A 13875-nucleotide genomic window follows, 5' to 3' on the forward strand; every position below is an offset into this window, starting at 1 on the left:
ATTTATATTGTTAAGCAAGACAGCTGTTATGTGAGTTTTGCCCCATTTACAAGCTTTCTTACCACAGTTAAGTGAATCACTGTAGTTAAGTTAGTAACATGGTTAAGTAAATATGGCTTCACTCTTGACTTTGCTTGACACTGCAACTGCCATAAATACATGCCAGTTGCCAAATGTCTGAATTTTGATTACATGATTGTGTGGATGTCACAATGTTTTAAAGAGTGAAAATGGTTATAAGTTCCTTTTTGCAGTGGCATTGTAACTTCAAACAGTCACTAAATGAATGGCTGTAAGGCCAAAGAAACTCTATGGACTGTGGGGACTTTGGTGCTCTCTGAACTTGGTTGCTAACTTGCAGATGTTTTTTATTTGGATAATTAAACATCTGCAAGCAAACAACCAAGCTCAGAAGCACCAATGACTCCAAAACAATTGGAAATAAGGCTAACAAAACTCTATGGCAGGGGTCTGCTCTATGGACTGTGGGGTCCATACAGCATAGTTGTTTATTTGCAGACATTTCCTTGTTGGGTAATGAAGAATCTGCAAGAAAACAATAAAGATTAGAGAGCACCAAGGTCCCCACAGTTCACTCTTGAGTTACAAATATTTTCTTCTATTGAAATTCTAGGAATTTCCTTCTAAATTTCATATAGTAAATATTACTGATATGGAGAAAAGTTCATGCACTTCTTCCTGTCTACATTACACTTTCCAGATAACCATGTATTTTGGATTATATACTCTGTATTTCCAGTGTGCTAAAATATTGAAAGCCTTTTAAAGTATTTACTGAATATTGCTCAAGAAAAGACTTCAAGGAGCTGTGTTTAGAATGTGAACAACTGTAACCAAATCCCCAGGGTAACACTTATAGGGATCAAAACACGGACAGATCTCCCTCTTAACATTCTGCTTTGTCACTTTTAATTTGTGACTGCAACCTGCCTCCCCATGGCAGTCAAAGCATTTGCAATTTACTCTCAAAATTTCACGTCTACTAGCCAAAATTTTGGTGATCTGACAAATTCCTAGTTGGACTATGGCACCAAGATGTCCCTTGAAGCAACATATTTATCTCATGCACATGTTCACAGTACTGTTTTGTACAGTTTTCTAAAACCTTCCTGGTCAGTAAATGAGGACGTTTCTTAGCTTTCCAGTGTCGCATTCAGATTTCTGTTAAACCATCATGGAGTAGTATAGCATGGTTCCTAATACAAATTTATGCAGTGGCAAATATTGCTTTAGCCTCCAATATCTGTTTTATTCTGCTGAGCGCTTTTCAGCTCGACACAGACGCATTCATACATTCCTTGCTTACTGAATAAGTGTACTTTTTGCATTTCCACGATAAACTGTAAAATAATGGACCAGGTCTACTGAATATGGTAAAAAAACAAATTGGTTCCAAATTCCCACCCGGCATGGTTATAATCAAGCAAACTTTTATCATACTGTAAAATGCATCTGGGAATGCAGGTGTGTGTAGGGGTTTGCACCGCCAAAAAACGTTTTTCCTCTGCGTCTTGTAATGCACGGACTTTATTGTATTTCTGTGTCAGCCAGACTGTGAAAACAGACCTATTACTTCTGATTCTGAAATGCAACTGCAAAAATAAATTTACGGTGGATTGACTCGGTGCATAATCCTTCAGCGATAGATTCTTCCACCGAACCGTGTCTCCCCACTCAAATAGACCACCATGCCCTGCAATTGGGAAGAGAGTGAGCCAAAGGATCCGAGCTGCAAAAATCCGGCCAAGCACTGAATAGTGGCAGACCAGCTCCCGCTACCATCGATAGTCCGGAATTTTGCAGCCCGGGCGGGCGTCACTCTCCCTCTGAACAACAGAAAACCCGTCACCAGAGCGCTCGGACTCCCGCAGTCCTGTTCCGCCCCGCGTATGATCGCGAGAAAGACTGATAACATCCGGCCACCATAGACTCGTCCGAAGGCTAAGCCTTTCTTGAGTTCTATTAATTTTAACCGTGAAGGAATGCTGCTTCCAGATATCCTTGGCGCCAGTTTTAAATGAACTCCGTATTAAATTAACATTCTAAGGCAGTGTTTCTCAACCTTGACAATTTTAAGGCATGTGGACTTCAACTCCCAGAATTCCACAGCCAGCAATGCCTTAAAATTGTCAAGGTTGAGAAACACTGTTCTAAGGCTTTCTTTCTTTTCAATTTGAAGAAAGGTGCATAAAACATATAGGTCGGCTAACCAGCCATTTTTTTAATGTGCAGCGAACCCTTAAGAAAAATAGAACCTGAAGAGCCCTTTTCTAGCGAATATGTGACTACTCTATTTCTTTTCTACATCTTACGGACCCACAGAACGCATGCTCTGCAGAACGTTAGCGACTCGCTCTCTCTCTCTCTCTCTCTTTCTGGCGCGCGCGCAGTGAACAAAATCAATGCCCGGATGCCACGTGAGAGGATTTAATTTCTTGCTTGAGATCGAGAAACGTCGCGATAGCTTATCCTGGGCGACCGCGCGTAGGATTCAATTGGGAACGTCGCTATGACCTCGGCTTTGGAAAACTACATCAACCGTATCCTTCCGTTGCACGAACACTACAGAAGCGGTGAAAAATACGCGAGTGCTAAAGGGTCGAAGCGAAAGGGGGATGGGATGGGAAAATAAAGCATTGAGGGGCTTCCGTCTAATTTCGCATTTCGTTAGTCTTTGCCATTGTTCCGCGCGCGCGAGGGGATTTCGGCGGCCTGCAATTGGCTGCAAGTTCTGCCATTCTCTCTTTTTTTCAGAATCGGCTCCGTTTGGATGGTTCGATTTCGTGCGAGGGGGCGGGCTTTGCTATAGAATGAAGGCGACGCCCTGCTGGGCGGTGCAATCGATTCTGGCTTTTCTTGAAAATGTAACAGTAAGGTATATGCATATACAGACGTCAAATCTCTGTGTGAGGAAAAGATGGCATAATTGCCGGAACGTTGGTATTGAATGGGGAGAGATCTAGTTTTTTAAAGGGCTCTATATGTAGCATTAGCAAGTGTGAGCTTATCCTTTTCATTTGGCAGGAGCTGGAACAAGAGGAGTATACACACACTAATATAAATATGTACACAAAGACACACAACTTAAGGTCATTCCTTGACATGAATTTTAGGTACTGTTGCTGTGATTACTTCAGATGGTCGAATGATTGTGGTAAGATTTCCTCTTAAACTCATTTATTTTCTAAAACGATTGACTTGTATCAAAAGTGGGCGATTGTGCTGTTTTGCCTGCCACTAGTGTTAAGCAGTGGTTCTCAACCTTTTTAATGCCGCGACCCCAACCGGTCGTAAGTCGAGGACTAAACTGGTCGTAAGTCGAGGACTACCCAACCGGTCGTAAGTCGAGGACTTTCCCTGCCCGGGAGCGCAGCGCATGCATGGTTCTGCCCCCTGTGCCGGCAGGGGTGTAGCTGGCAAGCGGCAGAGATGGAGCAGGCCGACCACCAGCTGGCCCTGCCCAAGGGAGGTAAGGCACCCGCCGGAAAAGGGGGAAAAAATGGACAAAAAAAATGGCGGACAGCCTTGCTTGGCGACCCCGTGAAATGGTCGATCGACCCCAAATGGGGTCCTCACCCACAGGTTGAGAACCACTGTGTTAAAGTCTCATTCAGGAACTTTTTGTCCATTGTGGAAATAATCGGGTGTGATGTCCTTGTTATTACAGCATGGATATCTAGATTTGCAGAGTTAACTGTCAACTATTAATTGACCCTAATCCACTGGTGGGAGAAATAAGTGGATATAATTGATTGGTCATGGTGGTCTAGCAGGGAAGACATTGGGTTTGTTGACTAGAATGTTGGCAGCTTGAGACCCAAATACCGGGTAGTGCTGTGAGCTTCTGTTCTTGCTCCAGTTGCTGCCCAACCTAGCAGTTTGAAAGCATATAAATGCAGGTAGGTAAATAGATACCACTTCAGAGGGAAGGTAACAGCGTCCCGTGTGCCTTGCTGTATAGTCAGGCTGGCCATATTATCATGGAAGTGTCTTCAGACAATGCTGGCTTCCTTAGCTAGGAAACGAGATGAGCGCTGCCTCCTAGAGCAGGGGTGTCAAACTCAATTTCACTGAGGGCCACATCAGGGTTGTGGTTGACCTTGGGGGGGGCGGGTGGGTGTGGTCGGGGGGGCGTGGCCAGCTCAACATCGCTTGTGTTGGGAGGCACCTGTGGCCCGGGCGGGGCTGCGGGGATCCAGCTTGGTCGAGCTCCCAGGGCACCGGGACCCCACAGCCCAGCCCAGCCCAGCCCTGCTGTCCCAAAGGGGTGTCCTGCTGCGCTTACCTCCTCCTCCTGGATGCTGCTGCTGCTGTTCTTGCTCTCCTTGGCCAGGTTGCTCATGATGTGTGTGGGAGGGCAAAGTAATGTGGGTCAGAGGGAGGCCCACTCCCTCTCCATATGAGGAAACCTGGCTTTGTAACTAAAGTATCCTCAGCAATAGGATGGGAGACCACCAGGAGAGATAGGAGGAGGAGACAAGGGGATGGCAAAAGGGCAGCAAGGCTGCTGGTGGCCAAGTGCTAAGGCAGCACTTCCCTCAGACCCTCTCTGTCATTGTAATCCCCTTTCTTCCTTCCTCCCTCCCTCCCTCCCTCCCTCCCTCTTCTTTTTCCTTCCCTCTTTATTCTCCTTTCTTTCTTCTTCCTTCCCCTCTTTCCTTCTTTTTTCTTTGTCTTTCCTCTCTCCCTTTCTCCTTTCCTGTCCCTTCTTGGATGCTCAAATGCAAAAGGGGAAACATTTCTCCATGCCTTCTTACCTTGTGATCAAATGCCACTTTTGCTAGTAGTTTGTGGCCACTTAAAAGACTGAGAACAAACCAGACTCAGTTTATCCCATGCTTGCTTTTAGTGGGGGTGTCCGCAGACAACAGTACAGCAAAACTGTCAAAATGATGGCTGTGATAGTTAATAAGAGCTCCTCTGTTTTTTATGTGGGACAGCTTTATCTTTTATGAGTAGAGGTAGATTAGTTGTTTTTCTATTAATACATAATCCTTAAAAGGGCTCTCCTGTAAGGAGCCTGCCTTGGTCTAATTCAGACTGGAAATATATCAAAAGGAAAATATTTCCCCCACTCTGCTTTGTCCTGCTTTCCCCACTGGAAATGGCTGTTTGCAACATATAAGGAGGGGATACTTTCCTAAGAGCTCACAATTCAAGAATACCAATGTTAACTTGGATTGCCAACAAAGTTCTGTCTGTCACAAAACAACACAAAATAGCTTTCTCCTTTGAACTGGGACATTTCCAACCGAAATGCCTCTCCCTCCCTCTCTCCCTCCCTGACTCCTTCCTTCCTTCCTTCCTTCCTTCCTTCCTTCCTTCCTTCCTTCCTTCCTTCCTTCCTTCCCTTCTCGCTTTTTTTTAAGCTGCCAGAGGCTCCAGGCAGAGGTGGCAACAGGCAGCCAGTGGTGGACAAAGGCTTCCCCTCCCCCCCCCGTCATTGCCTCTGCATGGCTTAGCTCACCTCTCCCAGACCCACACAGTGTGTTTGTGTGTGTGAGCGCACACGAAGGTGTGTGTGTGTCTCTCACCCCTTGCAGCCCCGCACCCTCAACAGAGACCTTCTGCGATGGCAGGCTGCAAACTAATGAAAGCTGTTTTTTTGGAGTATTTGTTTCTTTTTCTCAATGCGCTGCCAATTGCATCGCGCCCTGCCCCCCTCAGCTCCGGCCCCCAGCTCTGTGGAAGGCTGCAAGAAGCTCCCATCACAGCTTCTCGCCTCTCCTGTTCTTTTCCTCCCCAATGTCACAGCGTGGGGCTGCAGGAGGTGAGACCCTCTCCCCCACGCACGCACACACACACTCACACAAATGTATGTGCAGGTTCTGGGAGAGGTGAGCCTGAGAGCCATGGAGCAAGAGGAAACGATAGGGGAAGGGGTCAAAATGGGAAACCTCTGTCTGGAGCCTCTGGCAGCTTAAAAAAAAATGTGTGGAGCAGTGCCTTCCCTTTTAGTTCACCCTCCCCTCCATTGCCTCCATGCCGGATTGACTCTACGCCTGCCGAAAGGGCAGTTTTGCTTCCAACCCCCCCATGCCAGAAACTGCAAGCCGCTGCTGCTCACCTGCCGTGTCCCCCCCCCCCCGACAGCCCCTGCGATCTCCTATCGCACACTGGCAGGCAGAAGCCTAAAGCTCCCATTCTGTCTCCTCCACGCTTAGGAAGGAAGCCACCAGCCGTGGCTTTCCCACTCGGGGGTGGGGCGATCCCAGTGAAAGAAAAGCCTTGCAGGCTGTGAGACCAGGCTGGTGAGCGGGGCATGGAGGCGCTAGTGCGGAGGAAGGCGAGCAGCAGCCCTTGCTTTCCATGCCTCGGATCAGCTGTAGCGCGCCGTGGAGAGCTTGGCTGACCTGGGCAAGGCAGGCGTGCACACAGACTCTGCTGTTTTCAGCGGGCGCTTTGGTGCCTGGCCCAGCAAAGTGGAGCCAGACGTGGTGAGACCTGGCAAAGCAGAGCCCGACAAGGAGAGACCCAGTAAAATGGGGCATGGCCGGGTGTGACGGGTGAGGCTGGGAGGGGTGGGGCGAGGCCAGGACAGATGGGGTGGGGTGAGGCAAATGAGCTGCAGCTGCTCCTGCGCACCACCAGCCTCCGAGCGCTCACCATTTCCTATGTGTGCACCGGGAGGCGCCCAGCCGGGTTGGGGTGGGCCAGGGCTGGGGCAGCGGGGGCCGGTCCCTTGCTATTTCTGGAATAGCTCCAGGAGCCAAATTTGGACCCTTGGCAGGCTGCATCTAGCCCGTGGGCCTTGTGTTTGACATGTCTACCCTAGAGTCAGAGTTGACTGGACAGGAGAAATCTACCTTTTTAATTGATTGGTGCAGAAAAACTCACTGGTGAGAAAAAAAAAGAATAGCCCAGACCTGGTTTGATGTCAATGTATAACTTATTGTTATCCATATCATTTAAATATGAACTGATGTTCAGATTTTTAAAAGTTAAGAAATAAAGAATTGTAACAAATATGCTTTACGAATGAAAATTTGATTGCACTTATGTATTTATTTTAGGGAACTCTCAAGGGGTTTGATCAGACAATCAATTTGATTTTGGATGAGAGCCATGAAAGAGTATTCAGTTCTTCACAAGGAGTGGAACAAGTAGTTTTGGGGTTATACATTGTAAGAGGAGATAATGTGTAAGTTTTATCATTTTGAAGATAATCCCAGCTGCAGTTACATGAAATCACCTGCTTTTTGAGAGCGTATCTGGAAACAAGGTTATTGGTGCCCCTCTAAGCTGTGGTTGTTAAAAGATTTTCCCCCCATCACATCTCCCTTTAGTATAATCTTAAGGCAGTGGTGAAAAACTATGGCACGTGTGCCAGAGGCGGCACTCAGAGCCCTCTCTGTGGGCACACGTGCCATGCCCTGGAGATGGCAACCGTCCCTCTTCAACCAGCCGCCTGCTCACTCGCTGAGGTCCCATGTGGCCGGATGCATCCCAGTATGGCTGGTTTCCCTCTCCCCCCTCCCATCCCTCCTGGCCTCGCATGCTCTCCTTTTCCCGGACACGACCCACTGCATCGCCTCCTCAGCTGTTGGCCAGCCGTCCAGCTCAGAGGCAGCTTCTCTGAACTGCTGGCGGCGGGCTGCGGAGCCCCAGAGTGCACTGCTGATGGACACTGTCGGCCTCCATGCGCTCGCTGGCCTCTGTGTGTGGGTGCCGATGGTGTCAGGCAGCAGCCGCTCCGGCCCCTGCCTCACCTTGCCCTGCGACAATGGTACCCCCGCCCTGCCTTGCCTTGCCTCGCCTCACTCTGCAGGACGAGCCTCCTGCCCACCGCCCCACCTGCCAGAGACTCCCTGGATCTCCCCCAACCCTGCCCGGCCCCCACAGGCATCCCTCCTCGCAAGCAACATCGAGGTGAGCACGCCCACCTTGGCCACACCCACCCAGTCTGCCATGATCACCACAGCCATGCCCAACCAGTGGGCCACGCCCACCTGGCACCCGGCGATAAATAAGTGGGTTTTGGGTTGCAGTTTGGGCACTCGGTCTCTAAAAGGTTTGCCATCACTGTCTTAAGGTATACACCCTTTCTTAAAAATCTAAACGCCAAATTATTCATCAAATGAACAGTTAAAACAACACAGTACATTGAAATTTTGGAAAAGGTGGATGTATTGTAGCAATGTAATTAAAAGGCCTCCCCTGGACTCTGTCTACACCTCCCCAAGAAAAGTACCTCACAGTTTGAAAAGTCTGCTTTAAGGCTTTTCATCCTATTACTCACTGATGAAAATTCACTTTCCTTTGCCCTTCCAACTACTTGATACTAATATTTATATAGAATTTCTTTTATAACTCAACCCATATGCTTTCTTTGTTCCTGTGTTCATTAATAGCATCTCTTGTGTAACATTCATAACCAGGCATTATTTCTTAAGCAGCCAAGTTATGCCAAAGTTTGATATTCCCTCTGAACCTTCTGTACGTTTTCTTGAACTTACTTTTCTGTACATGTATATGATTGCACTCTAAGAGAGAAAAATAATTGTTTATTTTCTTTTTTAAAATTATTTTTGCACAAAATACTTTTCTATATTGTTGGTGCAAGTTATTCTCTAAGGGTTTTTTTATGTGATAACTTTCAGTACAATCCACACTCTTAGGCTAGATATTATATCCTTCTTTGGAGAATTTCATTAATACTTTTCAGTTTGCTGTGAAGTATGAAAAGAATGTTAAGTAGAAATAACTATTTTTGTAATAAAATGGCATGCAGGTTCTGTTGGTATTTAATTTAAAATATATGTTTAACTAGAGCAATCAAAATTTCTTTTTCAGAGCTGTAATTGGAGAAATAGATGAAGAAACAGATTCAGCCCTTGACTTGGGAAACATTCGAGCAGAACCTTTGAACTCAGTTGTACATTGAAAGACAAAATAATGACTGCTGTACAGAATTATTTATACAATGGCATGACTTCTTTTTAAATTTTATATAATTTGGATCATTTATACTTATTTTTACTGTTATAGCTTTATGTAAATTAAAGTATACATTTTACTACTGATTCATGTATTTAGAACTTCAACATAGCAATGGGAAAAAGCAACTTTAAAAGCTGTTATTTAAAAGTGTTATAGCTTACAACACAGGGAAATGAAAATTCTAAACAGTTGACACAAAAGGAATATTTTGCTGGGAAAAACATTCAGAAACAGCAATGATTTTTAAATTTTATTAAATAAATCACATTAAATACACTGCATAAATAATAAAAATATTTTTAATTTCTTTAAAAGTGGTTGGGTGATTTATGCCATTGTAATTTACTATGCTATTTTAAATCATTGAATGTAATAGGATGCATAATAATGAAAAATATTTTTAATTTCTTAAAAAAATGACTGGGCAGTTATAATTTACTATGACATTTTAAATAATTGAATGTATTCATATTAGTAGGGATGATTTGCAACATTATGAATGAAACTTCCCTTTCCATCCCTAACCTGTAGTTCAGGGTGCAAGATCCTTCTAATCTTCCAGCTGAGATTAGGAGACAGAATTCCAGTACCAGCTATCATTCTTCTAATGAATGGAGCCGCTAAAAGTTGTGATACATCTTAGGGCTTTTGTGTGTGTGTGGAAGCTACCTATGTGCTAACATTCAAAATTAATAGAATTTCCAGAAATTGTAAACTTAGGACACACTCTATCACTTGAACATATTCTATCTCAATGGCACCTGATACCCTTGAAAAACTAAACAATAGCCTGAACCATTAGTTCAAGATACAGAAAATGCTTAAGATTTTGTTATAATCAAATGTTCAATGCATTTTCAGCACTACTTAAAAATACAGGTCAGAAGTCTCTTGGCACTTGGTATTATCAGTATGGGATGCCTAATGCTGTACCCTATGCAAAAGTGATTAATAACACAAGTAGAAATTACATGTATATGGAATGCATTTGAGGGCATAAAGTAAATGCATCAGAGAAACATAGCAACTTACCTGACAACATACAAATTGAAAGTGCAAGAGCAGATCTAGGAAAGAGTTTTGTTTATATTGTACATGTAACTACAAACTTAACAAAGACAGTTTTATAAGACATAGGCTAGTGTGAATTTACTAAAGAAAAATATGGGTGTGGTGGAGAGAACATAAAAAAGGTAAGGGGGACCACAGGACTATGAACTATTTTCTCTACATACAAGTGCATGGTGCCAGATATGCACTCTATTGAAAAGTTATGTAATCAAGTCGCATCTACAAGTTTGCAGACTTTATTCAAATCATATAGTTTTTCTTTAAAACATCTAGATACTGCTGTCTTGCCTTGGAAACTTGATCTTGGTCTATATTTGATTTTTTTGAAGATCCATCAACTGATCCTACAGGAGAGACTCTAACAGATCCAGCATCAAATTCAGCTTTAGCTGAAAAACAAGAAGAGTATTTTTTAAAGGTTTTATAATATCTGATGATAGTGACAATGGTATCAGAATGCCAATTTTGTTGGATATCATGAACACTATTTTTAAAAGTTTATTTTGCTATGAAAGAAAAAAAAAACTTTCTAGCCACAAACATTATACACAATTTAGAAATAAGGATAACGGTTTTATTCCAAATTACCAATGTCTTCTATGCAGAATAAATCATACTGGAACAGTCAAAGGGAATGCTTTGAGGTTATATATAGCAGAAATCAGGCTACAAACTGCAATAAACCCAATAATGTAGGCTTTCTGGAATGCTTTTAATTGAGATATTCCAATAGAAGAGAATATATGTAGCTCAGGATTGAATTGTGGAATTCTTGGTGTTTTACTTGCAGAAATTTCATCAACCAACAAGGAAACAACATCACTGCTAGTGAGTGATTTGCTACATTTATATACATGGTGTGTGTGTGTGTGCGCGTGCGTGTGTGCGCGCACACACACAGACAAAGCTCCACACTCAATATCACTGATCTTACATAGTTGGGTAATGAAATGTCTACAAGCAAACAACCAAGCTCAAGAGAACATCACGGACTCCACAATAGAGAATTTTCTGTGGTCCAAAAATCAGCATGGTTATTTGATGAAAGTACTAACATTTACATGCCTTGTAGAAATGCTAAGGTACCACTTTCACATTTTTAGTTTAATTCTATCTATATGTTATTTTTTCTATTTCATTTGGATAATCCAAAATGAAACATGTATATAGATTGATTTAGAAAATCTTTCCAATATGCAATAAAGTACATAACGTGAGTAATATAAGCAATTTGTAATTAGGTTCAAATTCCATCTCAAAATTGAGTTTGCATGACTTACTTTATTAAAGCAATTCATTATAAATTAGCATGCTATCATGTTTAAAATCAATGGAATAAGTTACACCTCACTTAAATTTTATTAGTCTCAGTGGAGCTTTACCTTTCATCTATTGAATACATAATGACTGTTTGAGGCTCTAAAGCAATTGCTTATAATATTTCTATCTAATAATATATCTAAAATATTAGATATTAGACTGCTTCCTTATTTACATTGTATATTATACATTAGAACTATATTTCTATGTTGTAGATTATTTTCAACAGGTAATAATGGGTTTTATATTTTTATATTCTAAAAATAAGTTGCTAAAGTTTTACTGTGGCCACATTTAGGTTCTAAAATGTAAATGATGAGGTGCAGTGTCTCAAAATTGCAGTATTAGTATCATTTTCTTTGGGGGAGGGAAATGATGCAAACAGCAGAATGCATATCAAATTGTCAGCCTATAATTTGCTATTTACCTTGGTCCAGTTCTTTGGTGATACTTTTTTCTAATTCCATCTGCATCTGAAATTATATTTATATTATGATTGAAACATTACTAAGTATAAAATAAAAATACATAAACACAGTATCACTTAATAAGATATTTGAGCAAATTTCACATAGCCTATTTTAGTTTTTTTAAAAAATATATCCCAGCTTTCAACTATCATTGATCAAAACTTTACATAATGAATTAGTATTGATGGATCAACACTTGCTGATAATATGATAATATCCAATCAAAGGTACTTCACAGATAGCCTAAAATGCAAAATCAAAATGTTTTAACTAAACTCCAGGTCTTCAGTTATAAATATTGACTGATGTATAATGTAGTAAGCATTGTCTGTGTTTCAAAGGGAAAAACAAATTAGGCAAATGGAAGTTTTCCAGAAGACATGGCTAAAGTTCAGACAGTGTTTTGGACACACATCTTGTAAATAATGATAGTCTTGTTTTAAAAGTCAATTGAATCTCAAAAACAATCAAGCAAACAAAGAACGAGGGGTGACATGATAGCAATGTTCCAATATCTCAGGGGCTGCCACAAAGAAGAGGGAGTCAAGCTATTCTCCAAAACACCTGAAGGCAGGACAAGAAGAAACTAACCAAAAAGAAAAGCAACATAGAACTAAGGAGAAATTTTCTGACAGTTAGAACAATCAGTGCAACACCCTCTCTCCAGAAGCTGTGAATGCTCCAACACTGGAAATTTTTAAGAAGAGATTGGACATCCATCATTATTATTATTGATCATCGCACAGTCAGCCAGATTTTCAGACTGGATATGGCATTTTTGTCTACTTATAGAGTCTTTACCAAGGATCTGGGACAGGCAGATGTGGATGTTTGTTGGTATTACAGATATTGTCGCAGGATGGAAGCAGTTCCTAGTAAGGCCGCCTTTTGCAATTGATTAATGGCAAATTTGTCAATGCCAATGGTGCTCCAGTTGCTTTGGGATTGCACCCAAGGCGCCTATTACTATTGGTATTACCCTTGCTTGCTTTTGCCACAGTCTTATTTCTATTTGTAGGTCTTTGTATTTTGTTATCTTCTCCAGTTCTTTCTCGTCTATTCTGCTGTCTCCAGGCACTGCCACGTCCACTATCCAGACATTTTTGTCTTTCTTATCAACAATTGTTAAGTCCGGGGTGTTATGTTGCAGGTGCTTGTCTGTTTGAATTCTGAAGTCCCAGAGCAGTTTAATTTTATCATTTTCTATGACTTTCTCTATTTTATGATCCTACCAGTTCTTGCTTACAGGCAAATGATATTTCTTGCAGATCTTCCAGTGCACCATTGTTGCTACTTTGTCATGCTGTTGCTTGTAGTCAGTCTGTACGATCTTCTTGCAGCAGCTTACCAAGTGGTCCACTGTTTCTTCAGCTACTTTGCATAGGCGGTACTTACTGTCTGTTGCTGTCTTCTCAATTTTGACTTTATATGCATTTGTCCTTAAGGCTTGGTCTTGTGCAGCCAGAATTAGTCCCTTGGTCTCTTTCTTCAATTTTCCTACTCTTAGCCATTGCCAGGTCTTGTTATTCTCTGCTTTCCCAGTTATTTTTTTAATGTACTGTGTAGTGCTTTAAGCCGTGTAGTGCTTTGTCTTCCCATGCCTCTATTCTGTTCTTCATTTGGTCTTTCTTGTAGGCCAGAGTTTGGTCTCTCTAGTAGTCAGTAAGCCTTCCTGATATACTAATTTCAGTGCATCTTCATCACTGTCCTTCAGATATTCTTCCAAAGCCATTTTTTCTTCTTCAACCATCTGATGTACTTGCAGCATTCCACGCCCACCTATTTGCCTTGGTAGATAAAGTCTGTCAATGTCACTGCGTGGATGAAGGGCATGATCCATTGTCATTATTTTTCTGGTCTTCCTATCCATTGCTTTTAGTTCTGCTTGAGTCCAGTCCACTATTCCAGCTGTGTATCTAATGACTGGAATTGCCCAGGTGTTGATTGCCTTCATGGTATTTCCTCCATTGAGTTTGGACTTTAAGATCTTCTTCACTCTCTTGATCTTCTAATCTATTCACCTCTAATCTTTTTCTTGACTTCAATGTGCTTG

The 13875-nt window shown here is 42.3% G+C and overlaps 2 protein-coding genes across 2 annotated transcripts in view; one reads left to right on the plus strand and one right to left on the minus strand.

Annotated features, from left to right (window-relative positions):
* Positions 1–2418: 2418 nt before the first annotated feature.
* LSM8 (LSM8 homolog, U6 small nuclear RNA associated) lies at positions 2419–9045 on the plus strand. Its single transcript, XM_015813557.1, has 4 exons — positions 2419–2561; positions 3135–3175; positions 7035–7162; positions 8815–9045. Exons 1-4 carry the CDS (start codon positions 2531–2533, stop codon positions 8903–8905), a joined length of 291 nt encoding a protein of 96 aa, XP_015669043.1. The 5' UTR covers positions 2419–2530; the 3' UTR covers positions 8906–9045.
* Positions 9046–9193: 148 nt separating this feature from the next.
* The window catches only part of LOC107285376 (ankyrin repeat domain-containing protein 26), a 101032-nt gene continuing 96350 nt past the window's right edge, over positions 9194–13875 (minus strand). Inside the window, exons 38-39 of the mRNA XM_015813556.1 lie at positions 11780–11825; positions 9194–10421 (exon numbers count right to left, since the gene is read on the minus strand). Of these exons, the coding sequence (XP_015669042.1) occupies positions 10273–10421; positions 11780–11825 (195 nt within the window). The 3' untranslated portion in view covers positions 9194–10272. The remainder of the gene's footprint in view (positions 10422–11779; positions 11826–13875) is intronic.

This window comes from Protobothrops mucrosquamatus, unplaced genomic scaffold (assembly GCF_001527695.2).
Source record: "Protobothrops mucrosquamatus isolate PMUCROS unplaced genomic scaffold, P.Mucros_1.0 scaffold167, whole genome shotgun sequence".
NCBI lineage: Eukaryota > Metazoa > Chordata > Lepidosauria > Squamata > Viperidae > Protobothrops > Protobothrops mucrosquamatus.